At 40.3% G+C, this 27,568-nt stretch overlaps 1 protein-coding gene across 1 annotated transcript in view; it reads left to right on the top strand.

The window, feature by feature from the left end:
- LOC114002759 (von Willebrand factor D and EGF domain-containing protein-like) overlaps positions 1 to 27,568 on the top strand; it is a 182,790-nt gene that overhangs the window by 10,210 nt on the left and 145,012 nt on the right. The window contains exon 2 of the mRNA XM_039386360.1: positions 27,132 to 27,316. Coding sequence (XP_039242294.1) covers positions 27,132 to 27,316 — 185 coding nt within the window. The remainder of the gene's footprint in view (positions 1 to 27,131; positions 27,317 to 27,568) is intronic.

Genomic DNA, 27,568 nt, shown 5'->3' with positions numbered 1-27,568 from the left:
AGCTTAAAGACATAGCAGTAAATTTTTACCCAAGCCAAGTTATTACTGCTTTATTAAAGTCCAGCTGAAAAATTAAAATTCAGACTGCTATTAGCCGGTATTCTGACACAGGTTACCAAAACAGAAAGGCAAGCACCTTATTTTAACTTGGAGTAAAATTTCAAATCACAGTGTCTATTCAGTATCAGCATGCAATTATGGAAGTGGGAAATTGCACATAAGTCTTTTTTTTTTTTTCCTTTTTAACATGGGCCTTCTGTAATGACATTTTCATTAGCAGGAAATACCTGTTGTCTGTAGAAAAATAATTTGTCCTGGTTTTTGAAAACTAAATTATCCCCTCTAAAAGATTAGCTGAAAAACACTATATAAATTCATAAGCATTCCAGATTAAATAACAAAGTTTTGCTTCTTTCTGGTGACTCCTAGTGATGCATTTTCTGAGAGAGTTCAAGAGTAAACCCAACAACTTATTTATTTCTGAAACGCAGATAAGGCATCTGGAAGATTTTATCTATGTGATTTTTTTTCCACTATCCCATAATTCAGAGATCTGGGAAATAAAGGCCCAGAAAACTTATCAGCATGCAGTTGTTGATTTGAAACCCAAGTGAAGCTGTGGAGAAAAACTTGCAAGCTGGTAGTGACAGCACCAAGTAGAAGAGCCTTTGTAGGACAGCCGCTGCCTAAAATCAGCCTCTTGGGTTTAAGGTACCACTTACATGACGTGCTTACCATCAAGAAGCTTTACACATATCTCTTCACGTTTGCCCTTTTTCCTCATACTCTCAGGTTTTTTTATTCACAGTAACTCCCTTCCTGTTTTGGCTTCTCTTTGGCCTCTCAGTGAGGTAAGACGGTGAAACAAACCAGAACTGGGATTCAAAACGACAGAAAAAGCAGCCATTAAGAAGACTTTAATTTTTATCATCATAGCTGTGTGGCATACAGATCAAAACTCATTTCAAACTCGCTTCATGAAGGTGCCTCAGAAGGGTGTCTCTCTCCTGTCGGCCAGACCGTTCTACCCTATGACCGTGAGGTGTAGCTTGTTGAACGTGTTATTCCATCATGAGAGAGTGCTCCTTGCTGTGCACAGACTGCTGCATTACAGGAAAGGTTTAAATTAAAAAGAACAAGCCTCCAGCTATCACTGCCCAGCCTCTACCATCGCACAGTACATCTCATACAAATAAGAGACATTTGTCTGCCTGATTCATTCCGCTTGAGTCAGGAATTGTAACAGGATGTTTTGGTGCTGTTGTGCCATCTATACTCATCCTAGGACCCTGCTTCCCTCTCACCCTGCCCAGAGCCCACCCCATCTCAACATCTGCTGTTCCCCATACCCAGCTCCTGATCAGTCTTTTCTGGGCATCGGCTGGAGCTTGGACATTTTGTCTTTCCCAGAACCCTTGTTCCAGGGGAAGAGGGTGGGAAAGCATTTCTTATTCATCTCTCTACTTGTTGCAGCATGGTAAAAGTTGATGATTTTATCAGTCCTTTTACATGCTTCAGTATCCTGCTCAAACAGTTGAGTTTATTTATACAAAATAAAATGGAAGAGTGTGTCTAATTTTTAACACAGGGATCTCATGTTACGAACATTGTAATACCATGTTAAATTCAAGATCCTTGGTCCTGTCCAACTCCTCTGATTTTCACTGGGGATAGAACAGAGAGCAGAGTTTGGCTCATTTGTGCATTGTAACAGTTGTCCTAAAACTTATTTTCCTTAAAAAAAAACATTGTGACCAGCCTTACATATCACAGACTCCCCTTGCATACTTTTTCATTTTTTCCTCCTAAATTAAACTACTGAGAAAATAACATTCACCATCCTAATATTTGTATTACTAATGTGAGGATAGGTAAGAAAATTTCCCTTCTGTTTTTATAGCAGAAAGATTTATTGCAGGTTGCTAAACAGTGGAGTGATTAAGTCATATTAAAGACATATTTAAGACAAGTGATTTCTGTCTTTTGAAGTTTTAAACTTGGTTCAAGAACACGTCTTGATTTTGAACGTGACAATATTTCTTCACAGTAGTGCAAATATTTCTGTCCTTCCCCAGTGGGTCACAATGAAGTCAATAAAATATGCACACAAGAAATGCAAGCAGCATTTGGCTCAATATAAAGATTGATAATGTAACCACCTAAAAAACCTGCTTTTTATTATCATAAGACTCTCCTCATTTTTTTATAGTTTTCATTGAGCAAAACAATCCATCATACTTGAACTTCATCCACGTTCCTGAAACCAACAGTTTGCACGAGTCAATTTTTAATTATATTTTTATAAAACCTACAATTTATTTCCTGATTTTGTAAAACACTTTAAACAGCAAGTCATCAATATAAATTATGTAAATCTCAAGTGACCCCAAAGTCATTAATCTGACTGGATTTCACAGCAAAGCATAATACAGCATAACTTACTGGCTCTCCATCTGATACCCCAGAGCAGCAAAGATGGGGCCAGCAGTGAGGAACAGTGGGAAATCTCCATTTTGCTCTAGATTAGTGTGATTTTTAACCTTTTAAATAAAATGCCTGTTGTGCTTAGAATCCCTGTTGCACTCTCACATTTAGGGTGAAAGGAAAATGGGTCTTTTAACTCTGAAAAAGAGAATAAAGGGTTCTCATCCATAGCATCGTACAAAGAGCAGTGAACCCCTACTCCAAAATACTGAGCTTTACACTCAGCCTGATGGTGAACTTGTCCCTATCCCATTCCTACAGCAAATCCTGTTAGCAACAGAAGGGAATCTGCCCAGGAGGATTGAGAGCAGAAATGGCCCATTGGTAGCAGCTGTTTTCCAAAATGGCTTTCTACTTTGAAGGGGGTAAAAAAAGCCCCTTCCTCGTGGCTTTTTAGTACTACAGGCCAAAGGCTGCAGAGCTGCTAGAAAGGTGACTCCCCCAACCTGTGTGAAGCACAAACTCCTCCTTCTCCTTCCTATCTCCTGTTCTCCTATCTCCTAGCTCCTTTCCCAGAGTCCTCCCTTGCCGAGGGCTCCTGCAGCCTGCCAGACAATCTCACCTCTCCAGACCCAATACCTGCTTCTCTCATTTAAGACAGTTTTTTTGTGTGCCTCCTTTTAAAACCTCTTTTTTGGTTTTCCAGCTGTTTTCCCTTTTGGTGGCCACCTCAGTCCTTTCCAGTTGCTATCTCTCTCGGCACAGCTGTGCTGGCTCCATCCTCCTCTGCTGGCAGCAGCCTCCTGCCTTCCCTTCCTTTGTGTTCATGGACATCGCTTGCATCCTTGTGGACTTAGTGATATTAAAATAGCAGTGAAATATGTAAAGGATAAGAACATGGCACAGGGATGAATGAAGATTACTTTTTGCTCATGCATAGGAGAGAGAATCACAGGATTTAGCCTGTATTTTTGAATTAACAGAGTATTTTTCTGTGTGTCAATTTTTAGTTCTTTTAAAAGTAGGATGCAGTTATTGTCTCAGTCTACACGAACTGGCATCACCCAGGTTCCTGTAGACAAAGAGAAGAGGAACAATTGGAAGGCAAAGTATCCTGGCTGCTACACCTTTCCAACTTCTCTTGCTTTAAATGCCTTTCCTTTCACTTTATGAAAGTCTTTGCAGGAGACCAGCAGGTAAGAGGAAGCAACTGCAGCACTTTAGGATGTTTGCTAAAATGTAGTGACAGAGTAGAGCATGATGGGTTAAGAAGAAAAAGAAAAATTCAATGGCTTTTTTACTTTTCCTAGGGGACAATTCCCACACACTCCATTCTTTTTTCAGCACTTGAAATGGTTTCTCTTCCTATTTACAGAGTAAGATATACAGTTTGTACTTCAGTTCATATTTTTTGAAGTTCAGATGCTCTTCTCCATATTAAAACATCTCACAGGCAAATGCATATCCTTATTTATACTTCTTGTATTAACCCAGTTACATGGTGGCTATAAAATTCCATAATAAGAAATAAGAGCTCTCATTGCACATTCACAAAACCCTCTAAAGAACAGAGGAAGAACAGGCCATAAGTATCATAAATCTAACTCAATTTATTCCCAGCAAGAGTCTACAAATCAAACATTTTTATAATCCAGGATATTTATGATAAAATGGTGAGTGTATAAACCTCCCCCAATGGTAATTCAATAATTAATGAGAAAATAACAAAATAGATAACAGGTTTCAAAATTTTTGCATCAAAAAAGTGAAATATTATAAACAATAATATGCTCTGTAAGCGTTTAATCAAATCTGCAGTGAAAGAGGGCAAGAATAACATTTCAAAACTTTCAGAGCTCTCTCATCCCCTGATCCAGAACCTTCCAGTTTTGCTGCTGCAGTAGCTACGGTAATATGCAGATATTTTCCTTTCATCAAATATTCCCAAGTAAGCTGGGGGGTAGATTCCAGGCACCATGCGCATTTTCAGTCTCCAGCAGGATTTTCAGGTATTATATCCACAAGAGAAAGGGGGTGGTATGACAGACTTGTCCATTCCAGTCCATCTGAGAAGATGGACTGGAAAGAGGATTTTCCAAATGGCACCACGCAGAGCTCTCTCAGTCACATGATAAAAGCCCCTCCTGTACAAATCGTACAGTTGCTCTTGCTCATTCCAAGTTCCTTGCTACAGAGGCAGCTATCTAATCCGTCTCGTAAAAGAGATATTTGGCTTGAATCACCTAGGCCTTTACCTTTCAAAAGGTAGAAATTCCCTATTTTCCACCCCAAATATGTTCATAGATGTCGCTTTTAAGCAGATGTTTTCACAACATTCTCCCTTAGCCTGGAGTTCCCTTTCCTGCTCTGTACATATCAGCAACACAAAGTGCATCCTCATCTCCATTTTGCTAGGCTAAGCAAATCAGTTTTAATCTGTACTTTAAAAGCAAACTCTTTACTCTCCTGATTATCCTAATAGTCATTCCTTCTGCTTGCTCAAATCAGAACACGTACACAGGGATCCAAATGAGCTCTGTACAGTGGCACTAATTTATCTGCTGCTCTACTGTATTTTTAGCACTGAAAGCAGCTTTTCATATTGCAGTGGAAACAGTCACCTTGTGATCAAATAGTATATCCTTCTTTTATTGACCCAATTCTATTGTTAAATCTTGGGCTTGCTAATGTGGTGCTCTGCCCTGGAAGTGCTCAAGTCTCATTTGTATGTGAACAGGACTTAAAAGGGTTTTTGGAGATAATTCTAGATAACAGTATATAAGACCTATGCATACTCAATTCAATGGTAATTGTGATAAAAAGGAGGAAAACGAATGTGCAGCAACAAAGGAAATTCTGTGACTCAGCTAGAAAAGCAAAAAGCAGGAATCCAGTAAATATCAGTCTTTAGGGATAATAGCTTTCAGCGTTCGGCTATTCTTCAGCAGCTCCTTATCTAAAGCCTCTGTGGCACAAGCTGAGGAGAGAGAATTCAACCCACCAGAGTCTCACAGGAGAAAGGGATGTACAATCTGTGCCCATTTTTCAGCCACTTAGGAATAATACATGCTTGTTGTTGATAATTTAGATTAGAAATCAAGCTATCAGGACTTTCCTGCCTGGAAGGAAGGTTCTGGTTTACAGTGTTTCTGCTCACGGAACCTCTTTCTCCTGTTTAAAATTGTTAAAATGCATGTCAAGGTCAATTTTCTGTCAGTGGCCAACAATGCAAAATTTGTGCTTGCGTGACTTTGTGTGATTACAAAATCCTCTTGCTAGTCTCAGGAATTCCAATAGAAACGATCATTTCTGCCTTGCTCTTTCCCATTTAAGTTGTGAAACACTCCACAAAATGTAGATGGAAATGCAGATCCTCCTGCTTCCTGCCTGACAGCAGCTGGCAAAACTGATGGGGAATCTCTTCACAGCTCTGCCTTTTTTTTTTTTCCCAGGCATCCTGGTGAGTCTATCTTCCTCTAGGAAAGATAAGACATCCAGCCTGCCTTGTTAAAAATCAGCTTAGGGAGTAACACTCAGCAGTGCCAAAGCTCATGAGGATTTTCTACCACAACCTATCAGAAGAACATGCCATCTACACATCTAGAAGGGACGAATCCTACCTCATTCTTCACTATTCAGGAGGGATTTTATTAAAAAAGAAGGTGCTTCATGGGGCTTGAAGCAGCAGGACAGAAATTCCATAGCCTGGGTGGCCTTGGCAGCCACCGCAGTCCCCTACACCTTGCTGTGTATGAAATTGGACAAAATATAAACATGTTGGAATCAAACAGCCTTTTTCTAGAGTGAGTTAGATAACAATTTTATTCAAGACTTGTAGGAGAAGATTACTTATTGCTGTCTGGTGTCTGCAGAGAGCCACAGTCTCATCTCAGACTAATGATGCTCTGGCATTCACGCTTTATTTCAGTCCTCAGCAAGCACTCACAATTAACATAAAAAGGGTACTACTTACGCATTAGTTTCTGTATTTGACTTGAAGATGCAGATGAATAATACTAAATAAACATCAACTGTTAGTCTGTGGGACTTAATATGTTTTTGGAAACAGGCGATGGAAGTTTTAATTGCACACAGAAAGATTCCGAGATCATTGAGATCACTTCCATCTGACACTAATGGCTACGGTTTCCCAAATCAAAGCCCAGAATTTACAGCCAGGCTCAGCACCCATTTTGCTTAGATCCTCTCTTACGAGCAGTAATGGCCACTAATGAAACAGCCAAAAGCCCAGGTGGCTCTCCTGAAAATGTACATTTTAGAGCCTTGAGACCTGATCCCGCAGCTGCCAGCTTCACCCTGGGAAAGCTATTAGCAGCTGGCTTCACGTCTAGAAAAAGAAAACGAAATATGTTGCATTTTCACAGCCATCAATCAGCAGACGCATTGCCAGGAAAGCTTCATAATGATGTAGATATTGCCAATTGACTTTGCAAAAAAAATGTACTTTTCAGGAGGGAAACATGTAGGCAAAGCCCAACAGAAGATCTCAGCATACACTTGTGTGCATGTGATAGAGTTCTGTTTCTTATTCAGAGGGGAGGGGTCTGATATGAGACAGCACCTCCCTTGACAGAGGTTCCACTGTTCACCTCTGTCCCAAAGGGTGGCAGCAAGAGGGCACATTCCCTGCACCCCTCAGCACCACCTCCCAGGAGCTGTGGCAGAAGGCTTGTCCCCAGCCTTATGTCATTAGATGAGTGACTGTGCTTGCCCTGCTGAGCTTTCTGTTACTCTTTGGAGAAGAAAGTTGAAAGAGCAGAAGACCTTAAAATGAAAAAAAAAAAGTTGGAACCTTCATAGTTACATAATGATGCAAGCAAATGTGGTGGGGAGAAATACAAAAGCACTAATGAACTAATGTTACTTTTGGGGTTTGGTTGGTTTCTTCCTTAATGTTCCGCAAAATGTCTGAAAATTATCAGCAGCATCACTGCTCTTAAATGTTGTATTTCCAAAGATTTTGCTGCTTTTAGACCTTTTTTATTATCTTTACCATCTTCCTGAGAGAGATACTGAAATGTCTGGCATGACTCATGCTGTGAGCAATCCGTCTGTGAGAACTGAATGAAAACAGGCTGATAACAAGGGTGATTTCATTAAAAGAGCCCAGCCAGGTGACTGGTTACATGGGACGTTATTGAAATTATGCATGCAGAACTCTAACACTGTCATATTGTTTTAGATCATGTTTTCCATAGTGCAGGAGAAAGTACCTTTGTCAGTTCAGTGGAGAAAGGTTGGAGATGATTGAAGTAAAACAGCAGGAGGAGGCTGATATGATTAAGTCACATAGCCAACTGCCCATGTATAACACAGTAATGGAGGTGAAAGAAGAGGGCAAACTAAAATTAAGTCAAAAGGACACAGCAGACAAAAGGCTACACATATAGGACATGGAGAGGATGTACAATGAGCTGACTTGTACAGCAGGCAGAGTGCAAAATTTTCATGCCCCCAATTCAGATAATTCCTGTTAATATTGATGTGAACGCTGTACTAACTAGTGCTGGAATGGACAGTCTGTTTAGTGAGCATGCATGAAGAAAAGCATGTTTAATTAATTTTACAGTAGTGGGCAGAAAGGTCAGATGACAGCCTGTGAGTCAAATCCCCAGCAGCCAGACTGGACAACAGAGCAAAAAAAAAAAAAGTATTTGGGACAAAAACAAGGTCAAGTCTGGACTCACTCTGGTGATTGTTCACACCTCTTCAGCAGAGAACAAGGTCTTAATTTTGCTGCAAGTCACAAGGTAAGTATATCCTTATTGAAGAAAATCTCAGTTGCTACAAAGACAACACAGCCTACTTTAATTTGTTCCCTCTGAGTAGAACAAGACACAAATCACAAAACAGATGGTCATATGAGCTATGGGGCAGCCAGAGTATCAGCACTGTAGTGCTCTCCAAGGAAGAACGATCCATAAAGAGTCATTACAAACTTCTGCAGTTTGGTGCAGAGACTGCTGGGGTTCACATCACATCAGGGTGTCATTTGGTCCCCAGCAAACTCAAGGAAATATCTTGGGGGAACAGAAAGCTGGCAAAAATGACTTACTGGTCACCTTTATAAGGTGCCATTCAGATTTTCATGGTTCTGTTTTGGCCTGAGGCCTGACTTCACTGCAGAATGAATTCATTTACAATTCACATTGTTGCACATGCTCACAAAGAGTTGTGCAAGTCACAGGTACCATCTCCAAATGTTCCCAGAGGACAGCAAGACTGCCTGGTACAATCATACAGTCATCAGACACTACAGCAGTAGAAATTTCTATAAATGTATGTAATCGCTAAGAGAGTATTATTCTGTCCCCCTATGGATAAGGAACTACAAAAGCAGAGAACAGTAACAGTGCAAGTTACAATCCCAGACAGGAGTGAAAGATCTAACTTCTTCCAAGGCAAGGAAGCATTCAGTGCCTTGAAGAACCTGACAGGACACTACCCAGCACTGGGGCCAGAGCAAATATTTCACTTTCCATCTATCAACACACAAAGTTATGATGGGAAGCTCACTGATTTCCTCAAGGAATGGTGCTTCCTTCAGTGCCCAGAATAGATGGCACTCCATGACAGAGCAGTGAGCCACTATTTCATGTCATTCTTACTTGTGAGCATGTGGCTTTAATGCATGTATTGCTCAAAGTAGCAAATCCCATCTTGGAAATGCCATTTGTTTCCTGATAGGCTTTTTCCTTCTTTATTATACTAAGTAGGTGCTTAATTTGCAGTCATTAATTTACTTTCACAGCCTTTGTGGGGTATAGGGCAAATAATATCAATGTTATCAAGGCAAAGGAAAGTAGTGCAGGTCCATTAACGGGAAAGGAGAGCAGGTAAAATTACATAGGAATACAGATGCAGTTGCTTCTTTGTTGCTTCTTTCTTCTCAGAGACATTTCATTACAATCGGATATTTAGCACAGTTAATTTCAAAATGATAATAGGAACACAAAGTACAAAAAAAGGAAAGAGCTAAAAATCGATATATCCTGGTTGACAGTAACTGTTGAATCCACTTTGAATAACAGCCAAGTCATTACTTGAATCATTAAAAGTTGCCTTCAAAAACTAATGAAGAACCTCTGAGATTCAAAGGGCAAAAACAGAGGCAAAAATTTGGTGGTTAACAACAAAAAAATGAAAAAAAAAGGATGTTTTGAGAACCCACAAACCAGCCAGACTGCCTTCCATGCAGGTTCCTAATGATCTGCAACTTGCAGAATTATTAGGAAAAATTAAGAATGAAATTTGTTACTGAGGGTAGTGCACATAAAGCACAGCAACTCATTAGACCTGTGCACATGGATCTGAGAGGCCACAGCTGGAGTACTGTGAATAATTTTGATCATCCTCCTGAAATAAAGCTGGATGAATTAGAGGCAGTTCAGAAAAGGAGCAGAAATGCTAACAAGGAGCTTGGAAACGTGACCTAAAAGGAAAGTAAAAAAGAAATAGGCTTACCTTAGAGAAGAGAGCATTGAAAGGGGATGTGTTTAGTCTTCTATTATGGGGAGCAGAGAAGGCAGCAGTTGCCTATTCCCCATATCCACAGATAGTAGAGAAAGAAGAATTTAGCCATGAGTTAAGTGGTGGGACACTTCTGGGGAAATCAGTGTCAACAAAACTCCCTTCACCTGGAGCTAGAAAGAGATAGGCAAATCCCCCAGGTGCATGGCTTAGCAAGACTAAATCCTGTCTCAGAAAAGGTGAAAATTAGGTGATTGGAAAAAGCTGGTGTGGATTATTATGAGCCAGTTGCACCACAGGAGTCAATTTTCTTCTCTTACAGCATTACTTGTCTAGCAAGTAAGAGGCAAGTGCGAGGTTTGGTATATCCTGTCTTCAACAACATCTCCAGGACAACAAGTTAATGGTTGCAGAGACAGGGAAATGGGGCTGAAAGTGTCCCAACTGCTGAGGTGTCTGAACTCTGAACCCAAAGCAGAGCCAGGCACGGAGCTGCTCTTCCCTTTCGTGAAAAGTACAGAGACTTTTTTTCCATTCTTTCATACTGCAATGAAACAAAATTCCTTTGAAATGTTTAGTAAAAGCACTTAGAAAAAGAGTGAAAGGAGAAAGATCCCCTTTTCCTTCCCCTCTCTCCCTACCCCAACCCCCTAATAGCTATCAGCCCAGGAGACAGTGACATTAGTTTGGGAAATTTTGCTCGGGAAGACCCAGAGCAGAGCCCAAGCCTCTCATTTTGTGGTTTCTCATGTGCTTTGATTATTCCAAAGTGCAGAGTTTTCTCCCTTTTCTTTTCTCCCTTTCTTCCCTCCAGCAATTCTGTACTAAGAAATCACACAACGAAAACTTCAGTGGAAAAATACACTCTGTGAAAATCTCAGCTGTGGCGAGTCAACATTTTCCAACAGAGGAATTTTTCATCAGAAAGCTCACAGCCGGCTCCGACATCGAGATTTCAGGAGCAGCTGAGCTTTAAGTGCCTCATATTTCTGCATATCGGGGTCGTCAGTCAGGCACCCAGAAAACACGGAGCATAGAAGTAATGATCACCTCTGACATGGCTGGAGCGACTTATCCAGCACGACACACGCCCCTGTGGCAGCCGTATCAATCACCTCCTCGGGGCAGCGTTCTCGGAGTACTTTTTTTTCCTCCAAAACATCAATACCAGCTAACATTTTTTAAACACTGTCATCCATTTCAGTCAATCTTTTTCTTCATAATTTCAGTTTCGCTCTGTTGGGAAATTGGAGTGTATTTCATAGTGTGAAGTGTCAGGAGAACAACTGTGTCAAGGAACGACATCCTTTCCTTTGCCACTTATATTTGTTTGTTCGAGAAATATGTGCAGTAGCAAAGTGTTCACACGCACCCCAGCAAGAGATTAACTGTTCTGACGCACCACCATAGCCTAAGCATCTCTTAGACATACTAAAGAGTTTAACATTCAAAATCTCTGTGTGACCAGAGATCAGATTTTTAGGTGGCTTCATCTTCCTACCCAGCCTTCTACTTTTTTTTCCTTTCTTCATAATATTGGATCATTTAGATAAAATCTTAATGGGTGAAGCTACTTCTTGGCTAACTTCTCCATGCAATTGCCTTAGCCCACTTATATGCAATAATCTTGCAAAGAGCTTATACTTTTCACTTTTATCAGCCAAAAAGCACACTGGAATTAACATATGGTATCTCACTCTATTTGCTTTCTACTGAATCCAAATACTCAGGGGCAAGTTGTTAGCAGGGAGAGAGTAAAACAAGCATGTAAAATCCCTGCCAAGCACTAAATAAGCAAGGGTGTGAACAAGCCCCCCTTGTAGGCAACAGGGGACTGCCTGGAGCCCTCTCCTCAGAGGGACCTGCAGATATTCCCCCAGGGCAGCACCTGAGGCCTAGAGAAAATTAATTTGCAAAGTTTTTAGGGAATTTCTGGGAGCTGTTCAGAGAGATAAGTTCTGCTTCAAAGCAATGCACTCCGCTAAGAGCGCAGACCAAGCCACTGTAGTATCTCTAGAGTTCACAAATGTTATCCCATGTGTGACAAATAGGACTGTATAATCCATGGTGTGTGTTGTTGAATGCAGGTGTATTACATGACCTTCCCCAGTCCTTTCCTGCTCTGTTTGCTTTGACCTTCTATTGCACTGCCCAAATGTCCTGTAGTTCCTTGCTGCTGGCTCGGGTTAGATCTCAGGACAGCAGGGACAGACAATCTGTTTTCCCCAGTGTTTCTCTCTCTATCCTTTTAGTAAGGTTTTGCCTTGTAGACTGGGATTTTTTTCCACCTGTCAGTGTAAGAGGGGATAACTCAGTTGTAGTGTCAATTTTACTTGGGCCAGAAGAAGTGATTAATTGGTTTGTTTATTCTCTTTAATCTTGACACTGATTGTTAACAGGTTCAAATCCTGCTTGATCTGGCAGAAAAACATCAACTTTTGTTTTAGTTATTATACATACATATAGAGCTATCTTATAAAAGGGCTGAAAAACAGACTCTTCCTTATATATTGTGTGCACAAACATATGATCACATCTCAATTTTTTACGTCCCACTCTCATGGAAAAGGACATTTAGCTTAAAGACTATTTGCAGAGCCTTTTTCAAAGAGTTGGACTGCCATTTTGCATGGAATCACACTCAAAATAACCTGGTGTTGTAAGAAATCTTTGGAAGGATTTTGGTGATGTGAAAATACTGCAAATTACTGTTGCAAATGAGATTCAATCTGTATAAAAATCTATGTCATTCTTGGCATATACCCATGAAGTCTATGGACTATCCTGAGAAAAACTTTGCCTTGAAAGAGAAAAGGTCATTTTTCCTATCTTAGAAGAGGATTTTAAACAGTGGGACACATTCCAAGAATAGGTCTGAAAAGAAAATATGAAAGCTGTAATCCTATGATCAGAGTGATAATGTTTTTTGGTCCCTGATTAAAGAGAAATATTCAACTTTGATGTACTCCCTGTAGTCAAGGAGTCATAATGAATAAGTAACAAATATCAAGAAATTAGTTTGAGAGAAATACAGAAATTGACTGGTTCAGATGGCCACCTTGAGTCAGACCTACCCTGTATTATCCATATCAGTGACTGAGACTCTAATGGCAGATCAGATTTGCTGGCAACATGCACAAATTTGCTTTGTGGAGAAGAAGAATTGCAACCTAAAAGGGTGCAAAATTGTAGGAAGGGCAGTTGTCTCTCAGGATGGATGAAGACTGTGACTTGTTGAGGAAATATGGAAAAATATTGCAGGAGACATGGACACAGAGCGCTTTGGAAGAGTATCTAGAGAAGTCATTCATTTATGTGGCTGTACATTACAGTATGGGAGATAAATCAGAATTAGACATCCTTGCTTGAGGTAGAGGGCAGGGAAATACTTCTGTTGTAGGACTGTCAAGAGACTGAAGCAGTCTCCTCACCTCATCTTCCCATGCAGACGCTGCAGGAAGAGTTTAGAGATAAGAAGGATTATCAAAAAAACCAGTAGTCTGACCCTCTTTTCAGCACTGCTCATGCCAACATGCCTTTGTACTCCTTAAACTGGATAATCAGGGTTGGGATGAGTGCCATGCCAAGGCACATTTCTTTCTTCTGTACATTTATACCATGTGCAGACATCACTTTCCTGACGTCAGAGCAGTCAGAGCTATGCAACTTCCACCTTGTAACGTGATGGGGGTCTTGCAGGAGACCTTTGTTTTGGATTTGGCTGTCCCAAGGTCAGAATAAAAAGAATAAAACATAACAGCTCATCATACAAAGAAGCGCATGTGAATTAAAGCCTGTGGAGACAGGGAAAACCCAATGCAGCGAGCACCCTGGGGAGAATGTTTCAGGTTAACAGAGGGTTAAAATGGCATTGGCAACACTTTTCTCCACATCAGCAAGATCCACCATCATTTCATTTGGAATCCGACAAACTATTTAGCCTAGAGAAAAAGAGGTATATTTTTCTGAAAGCTGAAATTTTTTCTTTCGATGTCTTTGCAAATGAAATGGCTCGATGCCTCCTGTTTCCAAGATATTTAATTTTGGGTTGAAGAGGAGTTTAGTCTGAATGTCAATATTATCAATCATTCTTTGTGATTTTAGAGGTTCTATTTCTCTGGAAAAAATGGAAAGATTTCATTTTAGACTGAAATGAGTCGCTTTTCCTCACTGGACCATCAAATTGGAAATCATCTACTTACTAAATTTTCCATGTGCCGGTAACATCTGTTCAACAGTGGCCTTTTTCAAAATTTACAGCAGCACAGCATTATAGCCATGTCTTTCTGTCCCTCCTACATGCAATCTTTTCCTTTCTGCTTTGCTCTGGGTGCTGTCTGTACTTATATTATTGCAGCAGAAAAATGTAGAACATTAGCATCTGTTAATCCTTTTATACCTCAAGTTTTCACATGTTTGTCCAACTCTGCTTTTCATTGTGCCTGCAAGTCTCTGGAATAACCTCAAAATTCCAGATACAGCAAAATAACCCGAAGTGTATCCTGCCCTGTGGTGCTGCTGGAAGGCTATTTTAAAATTAAGATAATTCAGTGGTTTAAGTGTTTTTGCTGGATCCCTAGGAGCAAACTTTTACCCCACTTTGCAGGGATTTAGCCATTCAGTTGTTATTAATATTGAGCTATGCTGCTGAATCTACATGTTCTATAAGGAATAACCCAGTTTTGAGTGTACTCCTTTAGCAAATAATAGAAAGGATGAGAGGAAACTTGACTTTAGCCTACAATTTTACAGTGGCATGACAGAGGAGGAATGAGAGGCTAAAGAATAGCTAGCAAAAATCTTCACAGTAAATTTGGACCCTGGCTTTTCTTTCACACCATGTTTGAAAGTATATATTGGCTAAAAAAAGAGTCCTAAAATATCCTGACTTGGAAGGGACCCCAAAGGATCATTGAGAGAATTGAGAGATCATTGTAGAATTGCCAAAAGGGTAAGTTTTTTTAAATAACATGGGGTGAGAGTGAGAGTCCAGTAAGGACATTTACCCATATTGCAGTGCAGAATAAAGTACCTGGCCCATCTCTAAAACAAAAAAATGCCTTATCCAAAGCAGTTCAGGTTTTATAGCCCATGAGGAGCAATTTCCTTTGCTGCACAACATGAGGACCAGACAGGCAGGAGGGCAGCAGCACCACAACCAGGAGGCTGAGCAGGGAAATGCCTGAATTCCCTCAGTGAGACTGGAGCAGGGACAGCAGGTAAACCTTGTCCTTCTGAGACTTTGAGTCTATCTCACCCACTTCAGAAATCTCATCTGCGGAACCCTCTCCCACAGCTAAGTGCTTCCAACAGAAATTTTAGATCTGAGAAAAAAAAATAAAAAGAAATATTTTCCATCTCATTGCAGCTAATAAGCAGAGCTTGGGCAAAGAAACTGGTTTTACTATCTCATTCCCTGGTTTCTACTCCTCAGGTAAATCATGAGACAGCAGAACATTTTGGCATCAGATCTGTAGGTTTTCTTGATGAAATCATGCATTGTATAAAACAGAATTGAATATGCATCAGTGTAAAGAAAAATTAAAGGAAGGAAAACATCATTGGAAGCTGGTAAAGTTGACATGTTCTTATTTATGGTGAATAGTTAACAAAAGTACAAAAAGAGTGTGGTTTCAGTGGGAGGGGATCTACCATAGAATAGCCAAGTGCTCAGGCCATTGCCCCAGCACATGGCAGTCGTGGTTTCAAGTCAGGGAGAATCAGCCAGCTCCAAACCTGCCCAGGAGGCTCAACTCCAGCAGATGATGCCCTCTAGTCACCCCCCTCCTCTCAATTGTTTTTTTTGCTTTTTGTTATTCTTTTGCTGGGTCTATTCTGTGGACTGTGCTCTAAAGATATCCAGTGCCTCTCTGAGCATATCCACTGCTTGCAAACAATATTTATACAACTCAATTCAACATCAAGACTAAAAGAGGTTAATGTGATCCTCATTTCCAAATGCAGAAAGATGAACATTATGGGGGATAAAAAAGACAAAGTGCTCTTGAGGTCACTTATGAATAAATGTGAACAGGTGTGGCACAGCAGCTTGTGGCACCACCACTTCTCAGTCTATCACAGGCAAACATCTTTTTATTAATGGGCTGATAGACATGTTATCCAAACCATGGGGTTAAAAACATCATTACATTTCTATACTATTCCACCCACACAGTGGGTACTCTAAAAGAGGCAATAGTCACTCTTGCACATGGGACCACAGTGACTCATGCTCTATTTGGAGATGTAGGTCCATAGGGTGTCTTTTAAAGTGGCATTTGAAGTTTTAGTGGTAACTAAATCTTCTCTGAACTGGGTTAACAGTGGGGAAAAACAAACAAACAAACAAAACCCAAAAAAACAGAAATAGAGCTGCCAGGCTTCCATGCTAAATTTTAGCTATTAGTGTGCTTGGTAGATGCCAGACAGATCTACCTATACAAATCCTCTGTTCTCTAAACAACTCCTAGAATAGAATCACAGACTCACAGACATTAAGATTGGAAAAGATCTCCAAAATCATCAAGTCCAAACTTTGACCAATCACCATCTTGTCAACTAGACCGCGGCACTGAGTACCACGTCCAGTCAATTGTTGGACACCTCCAGCTATGTTGACTCCACCACCTCCCTGGGCAGTCCATTCCAATGCTTAACAACCCTTTCAGTGAATAAATTTTTCCTATGTCCAACCTGAAACCTCCCCTGGCACAGCTTGAGGTTATGTCCTTTTGTCATAAAACAACTCATAAAACACAACACAGAAGTGACCAAAGCCTGACATTCACCAGGTTTCTCCTAATCAAATTTTACAAGTTTCAAAAGCAACTCAGCAATGACTGCAAATTGCTAAATAATAAAGTAGCAAATGATAAATTGATTGCCTGCTGTTTCTTTGTGCACTAATTTCTGTTATGGCTTTCCAATCTGAAATTGCTTGACTAGATTTTTGCCGATTGTTTTTTCTTAGCTCAAATTACAAATGAAATGACTGTTATAAACTGAACGTATCAAGTCTAATGAAGAATCGATCAGTTGTCATATTGTAGGGTTTTTTTGAATACTGGTTTCTAGTCTATTTTCCTAAGATGAAAATTACCGTTGTAAGCCAATTACCAACTAAGAATGCAAAATTGAGTCTGGTTTTGATAACAGAAAGATGGAAGAAAGCCTGAAATAGTGCATGTCTGCCTATAATCACCTTGTTTTACCTATGAATGGGGATACACAGATAACATTTTCTGTTGAATTATTCCCTAACGAAAGCATTAAGATCTGGTTGCTTCCTCCTTCGGTAATGTTATTTTTTAAATCATGTTTTTCATTAAATGGTACAACTTTATTTTATAATCTAAAAGTATACTCTCACTGTTATCAGGCAAGAAGGAGTTGGAAAAGTAGAATTGAAAGCTCAGCACGGAAATGGCTCTATGGAAATAAAAAATTTCTAGGATTCATCTCATCTGGTGAAAGGAAACTGTACTGTGCTACCAGTGTCTAAGGAGAGTGGTTCCCATTGAAAAATACTCCATCTGCAAATCTGATTTTCTTTTACTTTGTTTTCTAAAGAACTAGAAAGTGTCAGTGCTGCACCTCCTGTAAAAAGCATTGGCACGACATCGACCGTGGTGGAGGAAATCCCCATCCCATCCCAACCCATCCCTGTACGGGAAGCCCTCCCACAGCCTGACTAGCCTCTGAGGGACAGAGCTTATTTCTGGCTCAGAAGACTTTCTGAGGACACACATCTCCCCAGCACATTTTTTAAGCAATCAGAAGCTTTAAAACATACAAACCTACACTGTGATTAAAGTTAATTCAGTGTAAATGAGAAAAAAATCAGTCGGTTTACCTTCTGCACGGCTGATCCTGATCAAAACACATCTGCCTATAATATGCACCATATGGGGCAACAATTGTCTCCTGTTTATTCCTGTGCCTTCCTAATCCCCTGTGTTCCCTGTGAACATGCATATCTGTACCTGCAGCTTTAGCTGGATGGTCACAGAAAGCATTTTGCTTTACACATATATAATTATGGAGATGTTTTTTCTTATAACAGTAATTACATCCTAAAAGGTTGTGCAGATAGCAGCCGTAAATATGATGAAGACTTAGCTGATACCAGCTGAGCTGAATTTTGTTTTACATCAAAAAGCAGCTTATAACTGATGGCCTTAGAGGTTCCTGAATCTTTGCTATTTTTATGGATGCTTCCACTACTACTGGTAAATAACCAGAGATCTGTGGAGCAAGCAAAGCAGAGACAACCCTAAACGAAAAGGAAAATAACTGCCTGTTAGAACAGTGAGTTGGGAGCTAAATTCCACTAAATAAAAATAGCAAATGCATTTATCTGAAGGTTTTGTATACAGGAACTGAAAGTCTTGTTCTTACGTGGAATAAATAGGCTTCAACAGATCTCTATCAGGTGCTGGACACACAACCAGATTCCCCTGGAATATTATCGTAGCTGAGGGAAACTGCTGGCTGGAACTGGAACCATCCTGTTTCTATAAGGGAAAGATAATGATGCATTTTAAATTTGAAGATATTATGACTATATGTACAGAAACCATGTCTTTCGAATTTTGAAGAAACAAACAGTGAGGATTGCTGATAAATTTGGATTTTAGAAATCTATTAGGCTTAATGTCGCACTTCCACGGCTGGGAGTACACAGCTTTATCTTATCACGCTGGCCAGGCAGGCTGCCGGCTATTTCTAGCTCATGACCTTTTATTTCAATATTTTTTAAATCCATCCAAAGTGCTATAATGCATGAGAAGAGATTTTTGCATCCACAGCAGGAGTTGTTATGAGCCTCAGCCTGGTTTGTATCAACTCTGTCCAAGTTTCAAAGGGTGCACAGGCTACGAGAGGATGAAGGACTGGGTCAAAGAAGACCTAAATTTTAGTAGGAAGGCGGCGAGATCCTTGCAGGTTTGTGCAGTAGCTGGGAAGTGGAGCATGTCCACGTGCATTACTGCAGAGCAGTAATGAATAAAGCCTTACTCCAAAGGCAAGAGCAAACCCAACCATTCATCCTAAATGTCAAACCCCTGACAGAAAAGCCCATTATAAACACGTGAAGAGTGTGCGGCTGCCGAAACCACTGTTGTGCCAGTGAATGGAATGAATAATAGCCATGAATAATAGCAAAACAATAGCAGGAAAAATTGCCTCGTCACCCTGAATACATTAGGAACTAAATCACACCCAGGACACACGCAAACAGATCTGGCATTTGGCAGCGCTAAGCTGCTCACAGTCAGTCCCCTTAGCTGTTCTCCAGTCTCTGCTGCATCCTGGATGCACTTACAGCAAGTTGGTGGTGACACTTTCCCCAACATAATGTCATCCATACACAGAATTACATCGAAGAAGTGGAGGAAAATGTAGCCAAAATTCAGCATTAGCCATGGGAGCAGTCTGGAAAAATGTGTGGCTCGCAAATTGTAATTAGCCCGTGTCATGGTTGAGGTATAGAAACAGCTTCAGCTCTCAGAGGGGTAAGGCATGGAAATCAAATTTCCATTTGAATAGAGTCCAGTGAGTTCTAAAATCAAAATATGTGAGGGGTTTTTTGCTGCTGCTATTTAGTAAAGGTACATTTGTGACTGTATGCACAACTGAGATTAGAGAGGTAAGAAAGATCCTTTGCATTTGGTTTCACTTTTTCATTCTGAGGGATGAGAGCAAAACAGATCAATCAATAACAATAATTATAATTTTCTTTTTATTGATTGCTCAGAAGTCCTTAAAGGAATCACCATTAACTCAGAGATAACTTGAGAAAATTTATGAGGTTTTTAATTCTGTTCTGACACAGAAATAATAAGTGATTTCTATATTCAGATTCTCAGCCTGCTTGGCTGTGAGGCTGAGCCAGAATGAGCAAGGAGGAGACTTGGTAAAATATAATAGAGCTATTGACACAATTTGGCTTTGTTGCTTTTTCTAAGTGGTACATTCAATAGATGAGTCTGTATTTCACAAAGCAGGGTATCTACCAAATTCACCTGTCCTGTACAGCTGCCAATTGCTTTTTATCCATATGATGTGTGCTGTCCCTCTTGTGTCCACCACGGTATTTGTGAACAATTTTCACATTGATGAGAGGCGCCAGATAGTGAATCCTGGAGACTGAAACATTTTAAAGGACAACAGTCCTGCTGGAAACTTCTTGGCTCGTTCACATCAGTTGGCCACACAGGCCTTGTCCCTGAAAATAAACACTCAGTGCCTTCATCCTTTCTATTTATGGAGAACTGAAGAAAGTGCTTTCCATCCCATCTCCTGTGACAGTGTTCCAAACTCCACAGTAAGCTGCCTAGAAGTTCCTTAGACTTTGCTCACACTTCTCCCAGGGACCCCTTATTGTCACCTATTTTTTCAGCCCCTCTTGACACCTCCTCTGGCCCCATGCAAAATGCTTGTCTGCCTGTCTCTGCATCCTCTTGTATGAGCTATATGCAGCTTATTATTCTGCAAAGTATTCAGGGAATACAAAGACTAGATGAAAAGTTTCACATAATCAATTGCTCATTTCTAAACCACAAGTTAAAAATAGAAATGCAAGCCAAGATAAGAGATACAAGCATGAATAAATATATGTTTGCTCTGGCACTGAATGTTGGCCTTTGATTTGTCAATAGTACATTTCTTTACTTCATAGAAGACCAGGATGATAAGTGACCTTGTTCCCAGACAAATGAAATTCAGATGCATCATAAAGACAACACCTTCAGATTGTAGGAGGGTTTTTTTCAACTGTGCTTTCCATCAGGGAAAGTGCTGTTATCTTTGTGCAGAAGAACAGAATTCCCTAAGAACTGAGCAACAAACTAACTAATTCTGCCTGATGGGAGAAAACTCTAGTAAGAGTTTCAGTTCCATATACCATAAATATAAAATATCAAAGATGTAGCATAGAGCATCCTTGGGTCTGATGGAATAGGGAAAGGGATCTCTTCCCATATCATTGCCACTGTCATTGGTGCTTGGACCACACTCAGGCACTGCAGAAGGATGTATACAGGCTGTGTTTTTTTCCAAACACAGTGGAATCCTAGAGTGGAACAGTCTAAAGCCTGCCTTGAAAGAAGTGTGCTTACTCTGTAAGACATACACGTTAGAGAGTCTTTAATTGCACATTGAGATCCTTGGGTTACAAGAAGGGGGTTATTTTTAAAAACTTCTAAGGGGAAGTCTTAAGCAGCAGAATCCTGGAAAACCATGTTCCTACTTGGCTTGGTTTTCCTTCTTCTCAATTCTGTCTGTTATTCAGTACAAATAACATGTCTCAAACATGTCTTATTCTTTTCAGCAGGTGCTAAAGCCTCTTCCTGGGTCAATTTTTCTATAATTACATTCATTTTGCACAATGGTTCATTTATCTCTATCAATTTTACCTTATGAATGTTTTATGACTTGTTCAAGACCTGGCTATTATGAGTATGTGGCATTTATACAATGGGCTTTCTTATCATTTCAGTTCAGTAGGAGATTCTTCTGCTTCTGAATTCTCTGAAAATAGTTTTATTTATTAACTATCAAGGTGTTTTTAATAAAATTATTATGTTTTATCTACCAGAGGAGCATGCATGGTTCAAGCATCTTAATTTAGTGATCACTGTCATATTCACAAAAAATTTCTGCTTCTAAATACTGCTAGGAATAAATTTTTTGTCATCAGCAGGCAGAATAATTGCATTAAAGTCTTAGTAAGTATTGGTGAAATAAGGCAGCAACTTTTGTCTTTAATAAACTGTCAGGTATTCCTTAGCTACAAGTGCCTTCTCTATTAATAAATAATTGTTCAGCTGGAACTTGCATCCACCAAAAGGAATTTTTAAATGCTGTCAGATCATTGGTTTCTACTGTTGTTTTGAACATATCCATTAAGACCTTGGAAAGAATTTCTCTTTCTCAACATCTGCTTTCCTTTTCTACCCAAACTCTACTTCAATGGATGGTGAATCATATTATGGAGAAGTGATGGCACTGACACGCTGAAAGCTTCAGGAGCTTTCACCTGAGCTCTGCTGCATCAGTGAAATGCAGCCCCTGGGCATGGCAGTGGCTGGAGATTAAAAGGTTTCCCTCTGTCTCTAAAGTAGAAAGAAAGTAAAGCAAACACATCCTTTGTCTGCAATTAATTGGAGTTATGGTTTAACAGCCTCGGCATTTCGGACTGATTTTTCCAGACGAAAATCTTCCATAATTTTCCTGTGAAGAGACAGTCAAACACTCTGGGAAACAGTTTGTTCCACTGTGGATTGTAAGAAACAAAAAGCGGAAATCTGAAAATCTGCCAGGGAGGGAGGGACTTCAAAAATTCACTGTATGTCATACAAATGTCAAAAATACGAGTACTGTTATACATCATTTGAAACGTATATATATATTAATATACAGATATACATACTGACATATACCTACATGTATATTGTCAAATGTCATACTTACAATCTCCCCAGCACCTCCCTGCTCTGCCTTAGAGCAAAGCCATGTGAAAGCTGTTAGGCAGCCCCACTTTCCAGTCCTTACTGCAGTTTTAGGGGAAACCTCCAGGTGGGTTCCCATGATATGGGAGGTGATGGCAAGAAAGAAATCTGAGTTTGGTAACCCAGCTTTCCTCATCACAGAATTATTACATCCCATCTCCAAATGGTGCTGCTGGTTAGTTTTACCTGGATCTGTCACTGTGTTTTCATTCACTCTCCACACAAAAATTATTTTTTGATCTGCCAGTTATTTCACAAGGCTTTAGAATGCCCTTTAGATATATTGTGTGGCTGGCACCACTTTGCCCAGAGCAAACATGCACTTCAGGTTTGTGGACTATATTTCTTTCAGGGTTCTCTAGCTGCCATCACCTATTGATATTATTTGATTTGCAGCTGCTATTCAAAGCAAACAAACAAAATCTCACAGCTTCTTAAACCTTCTTCCACATAAGCCACTGATATTTACTGGGAGCAAAAGTGACAGGTAAAGCTCTATCACCTGCCTGTAGAAACAAAAGCAAAGGTCTAGCAAATTATTTCCTTTCAATTTTTCAACCTGCCACTCCAATTTTCCTGGTTTTCTCCCTGATATTTCTGATGCTTCCTCCCATGGCCATGAGCATCAGCCAGGGTGGACAGATTTTCAGCAAATGCCTGGTGCTCCCACAACAGCATCTTTTCCACGAACACCTCTGCCCAAGAATTGTACAGGTGGCTCAGCTGCTTCCAGACCATCCAGTTACCAACCTGCTTGAAATAAGCTGCAGCCAGCAGATGCTTAAGGTGTTAAATGTGTGGGTCTGTGCTGGGGGCATCCCAGAGCAATACCCTAAAAACACTTTCTGCTTTCTTGTTTGGCTGGTCGCTGATGGAGCCTCAGTGCCATCTCATATAATATTGATCACCACACCAAGAGTGGGCTTCCAGGCTGCTGCTCCCAGAACCAGAACACATATATCCTCCTCCAGCTGTGGTCACATCAATGTCTCCTTTAGCTGAGGGCCAAACCCCATGCCCAGAGCAGTATTTCAGTGGGAAACAAGAGTTCAGACATTCACTTCCTGCTCATTTTCCTTTGGGTATTTCTGGATGCCTCTGCCTTCTGCAGGAAGCTCTCACCTTCTCAGCAAGCCCATAGGCAGCCCCTCCTTTCCCACACATTAACTTTGTGTGAGTCTCAACCTCCAGGCATTAACAGCAAGATTCCTTAGGGCTTCAGTGAAGACAGGCTTTTCCCCACAGGACTTGCTTTATCATGTCACCAGAGTTACTCAGATGCCATTTTCACTTAGCAGCTACAACAGGTATTATTATTTGTTTGCTTTTTGTGTCAGAAAAGAGCTACGCAGTGTCTCTCTGCCACAAGCTGCCACTGCAAAATTGTTATATTTTAAAAAGAAATAAGCTTTTAAGTCTAGTAAAGCAAAACATCCTTTTGTCTGAGCAACAGTTCCTTCCCTTTATCGAGGGTGGTGGTGGTTGAAGAAGCAGCTCTTAGCAGGAGACTAAAGCACCAGCTACCACCCAGCATTTAATTCCAACAGCTCTGGACTGAGAGCCACAAAATCTCACTGCACAGTTTAATTCCTTCCTGAAGGAAACATGAATGGTCATCATGACCACTTCCCTGAAAAGCCATCATTTGTTTCATAAGTCTTTTTAATACAATTATAGGGGCAGAGCTGGATTAAATTAAACTTCTAAGTTTCTCTTACATAAAGAAATAAATATTTCCTTTTAAAGACAACCTTACCTGCATACAACAGAGTAGTAGTGACTCCATACGAGACATGAATGTGGACTTTTATTCTTCCCCAAAACAGGGGGGGATGACTGGGATACTGAGCACTTGATCACTGTACACAAGCTTGACATCTGTACCTGACTTTGCTGTGAATTAAAAATGAACAGGAAGGCTTCCTCTGATTAGTGAAGCTGCAGCCACCATACAGTACAGGTGGACATCTCTCAGGTGAGCAACCAAAAGGGCTCAGCTGTGTCCTCTTGCTGTTTTTAAATAACATTTTTATAATGTAGTCTGATTACAGCGATTCATTTATTTCTGCGGGAAAGCCAGTGGTAATTAACTTGTACCATGGCCTGCAATTTGCACGTTAAAGTTTACAATCATTCTGTCATAGGGCCATAATAAGCAGTGCTTAACAAGGAAAACTCGGTAATTGAGGGGTCGCTTTGCTCATGGCTTTCTGCAAAACCTGGGTGAGCTCTTGCAATGCCATCAGCTCCATGTGCTCCGGTCTGATCTGCATCAGGGAGGGAGCAAAATCCGTCAAGCTGACTCCGAGGGAGCTGACAGTGGATCAATTTGCCTTGCTGCCTCTTGGATGACAGCCTCCAAGCATAACTAAACCCAATCACAGGTATATAAACACACTCTGACAGCTAATAGAGGGTAAAATGGGCCTTTAGAGGTGGCGGCTGTTTGAGCCAGGGCTTCATATGTATATTCCTTAGGGAGTGAACACATGGCTCTAGTCCCAGCTTCTGTTAAATTTAATGGGTGACCCCTCTCCTTAGGGACCTTGCATGCCTGTCCTGTGTGCTCCTCCAAGTCCCTCCCTGCCCCTTGCCAGTCCTATGTGCAGTGTTCAGTGAACACGAGAAACAGTGTTTTCTGAACAACTGCAAACAAAACTGTGCAAAGGATCAAAAATAATTATCTGTGTGTCAGAGTCTAATATATTTGCATTGTTTAGACAGAGTAGTTAATCACTGGTAAGACCATAACATGTGCTGTGAATTTGAATTATAACTAATACGTATTGAGTAGAAGGCTATTAATTACATTTAAAGGCACTATTTGATATTATTATTATTATTATTGAGAAAGTGAATGCAATTAATTATATTACAATGTTTTTGCAGGATTCCTGTGGCAATACTGTACAAAGAGCTGTTTGCTTTCAGACTCCTTTGTCTTTTGTTCAGAAAGAAGCTAAATCAGGCAAGCAAAAGGCATCATGAGCCAAGATTCTGTTCCCATTAACACTCCCAAAGCACTGAGTGATATTGAAGGGGTCAGCAAAGGTCTGCATTTTTTTAAGGGTTTTTAAATATGGGTAAACTTTTCATTTGTGTAAAATAGTTGCTCTGCTGAAATGTCACTTCTTCCCTTGGGTTAGAATTAGCAAAGGACAGTCTCCATGTGGTCCCCAGAAAGAACCTCTGAGAAAGGGAATCAGATCCCAGATTTAATTAGAGTAGCAATATTTCCCAGTGTTCCCTCTCTAAAATGGCTCTTACCTGTAGAAAAGAAAAGCTTAGGGCGCTTCTTTTTTTATTTAAAAAGGCAATTGTATTAATTCAGCTGAATTTTGCATTGGAATTGCAATGGCTTTGACAGTTTAGTTCCCTGAAAATTGCAATAAAGGCTCTGTTATGCTACATTTTGTCCCCATTTGTCTTGTATACCATTGCCTTGCCTTTGGCACAATCAAAATAATCTTTAAAAATAGTTCCATAAATGGATTGACTTTGACCTTCTGAGTATCTTGTCAATAAAATAAAAATGATAAATGTGTTTCAGAGTGCCACTGGCATAGTATTAAAGTAGAGTCACAATCTGAAAAGTGACATTTGAAAAATTATGTTATGGGGAGGGGTCTTATTCTCTGTCAACGCTGTCACATAAATAAGCCCTTTTTACAACGAAAAGGGGGTTTTGCTCACTGCCAGGTTGTGCAATTCCTGCAACGTGGCCTCTGCCTCTTACATCATCATTAGCAATTAAAGATTACTGCAGCAAGAAATTAGCTGAGCCTTCTGTTGCTGATGCAGAGCAGCTCCACCTCGGTCTGCTCCCGTGACCCTCTATCACTGCTGACACAGTGAAAACGGGCTTGGCCTCATCAAGAAATGTCTCAGACAACCAAGAAAAGACCCTTTTTTCTACACGATCAGCTCTTTGAACTTCTAAAATAATCATTGCAAGGCTTCTTTTTATTAGGTGATAAGAACCAAATATTCTGTAGAAAAATCAAGAGTTGTATGAAAATAAACAGGGCAAGTGAGTAAACAAACACATACCAAAGGGCAGCAGGTTTGATTCACACTTTGAGGAGCACACACAGAAGCTCTGATGTATTTGGCTTTATGCTTCAAGTGAGTCTTACCTGTAGCTTGAATATTTGCAGGCCTAACTTGAGCTGATTTCTAAAAACTCTGTACCGTTGTTTTAACATCATTTATTTCCCCCCTTTTAGCATTTCTTGTTCTGATTCTTCTAAAAGCATATTTAAAAGTATGTGAAGTGCACCTTTATGCTTGACCATCAATTTATACCATGTTTAAAATGCTCATGCATGTAGTAAACTAAATTAAAAATTAAATTAAAATTAAACCTGCATATATTTTCAAAGGTCACAGGGCTTTGGAACCTCAAAACATTACTTAATTTCTGAGGGGGAGTGACTGTTAATCACTAAAAGTAGGCTGAAATCATGTTAAAAGGACAAGGTTTCTGGTCTTGATTCAGGTATGATGAAAATTTAGACAACCAATATCTTTATGTTACCAACCTTACAATTCTACATATTTAATTCCAAATTTGATCTTTTCCTGGTGTTTGCCTCGAAAATTAGCCCAATCCTGAACTGCATCTAAACATAAAAGGACACAGCCCTCTTTAAGCATCTATTAACAGTACCCAGTTGATTCAACTTGTTTAATCATTGCCCTGTCCAGCTCCCGAGTGCTCACCAGAAGGACACCGGATCCTCCGCAATCCCTACCGGAGCACCAGGTTTGACTCCCTGGAGCTGCAGAGAACAGCAAGTGAGGACCTGGTGTGTGACCACTCCCTGCCACCAGCATGGTACCGCTTCCTGATCCATGGCAGACCCGCAGAGATGCCAACCAGGTGCATCGAAGTCAGTAAAACTTGAGCACTAACCCTGGGGAACTTCAATAAACCCTTTGGTGTAGTTTTCTTCTCTATCCATCTCTGTACTTTCATAACCGGTAGACTGCAATGACTGAGTGGTAGTGGGACAACCACTCTAATAATGATAATAATGATAATAATGACAATGATAACAGCGACAGCAACAACCACAACAATAAAATCAACAGCAATAGTAGCACTGTCACATCCAAATCAGAGACTAGGACCTCTGTGCACT

Source organism: Pipra filicauda, unplaced genomic scaffold (assembly GCF_003945595.2).
Source record: "Pipra filicauda isolate LSUMZ 115617 unplaced genomic scaffold, ASM394559v2 scaffold47_size6085603_pilon, whole genome shotgun sequence".
Taxonomy (NCBI): Eukaryota; Metazoa; Chordata; class Aves; order Passeriformes; family Pipridae; genus Pipra; species Pipra filicauda.
Note: the sequence above shows the minus strand (reverse complement) of the source record. Positions and strands in the feature narration are given on the sequence as shown.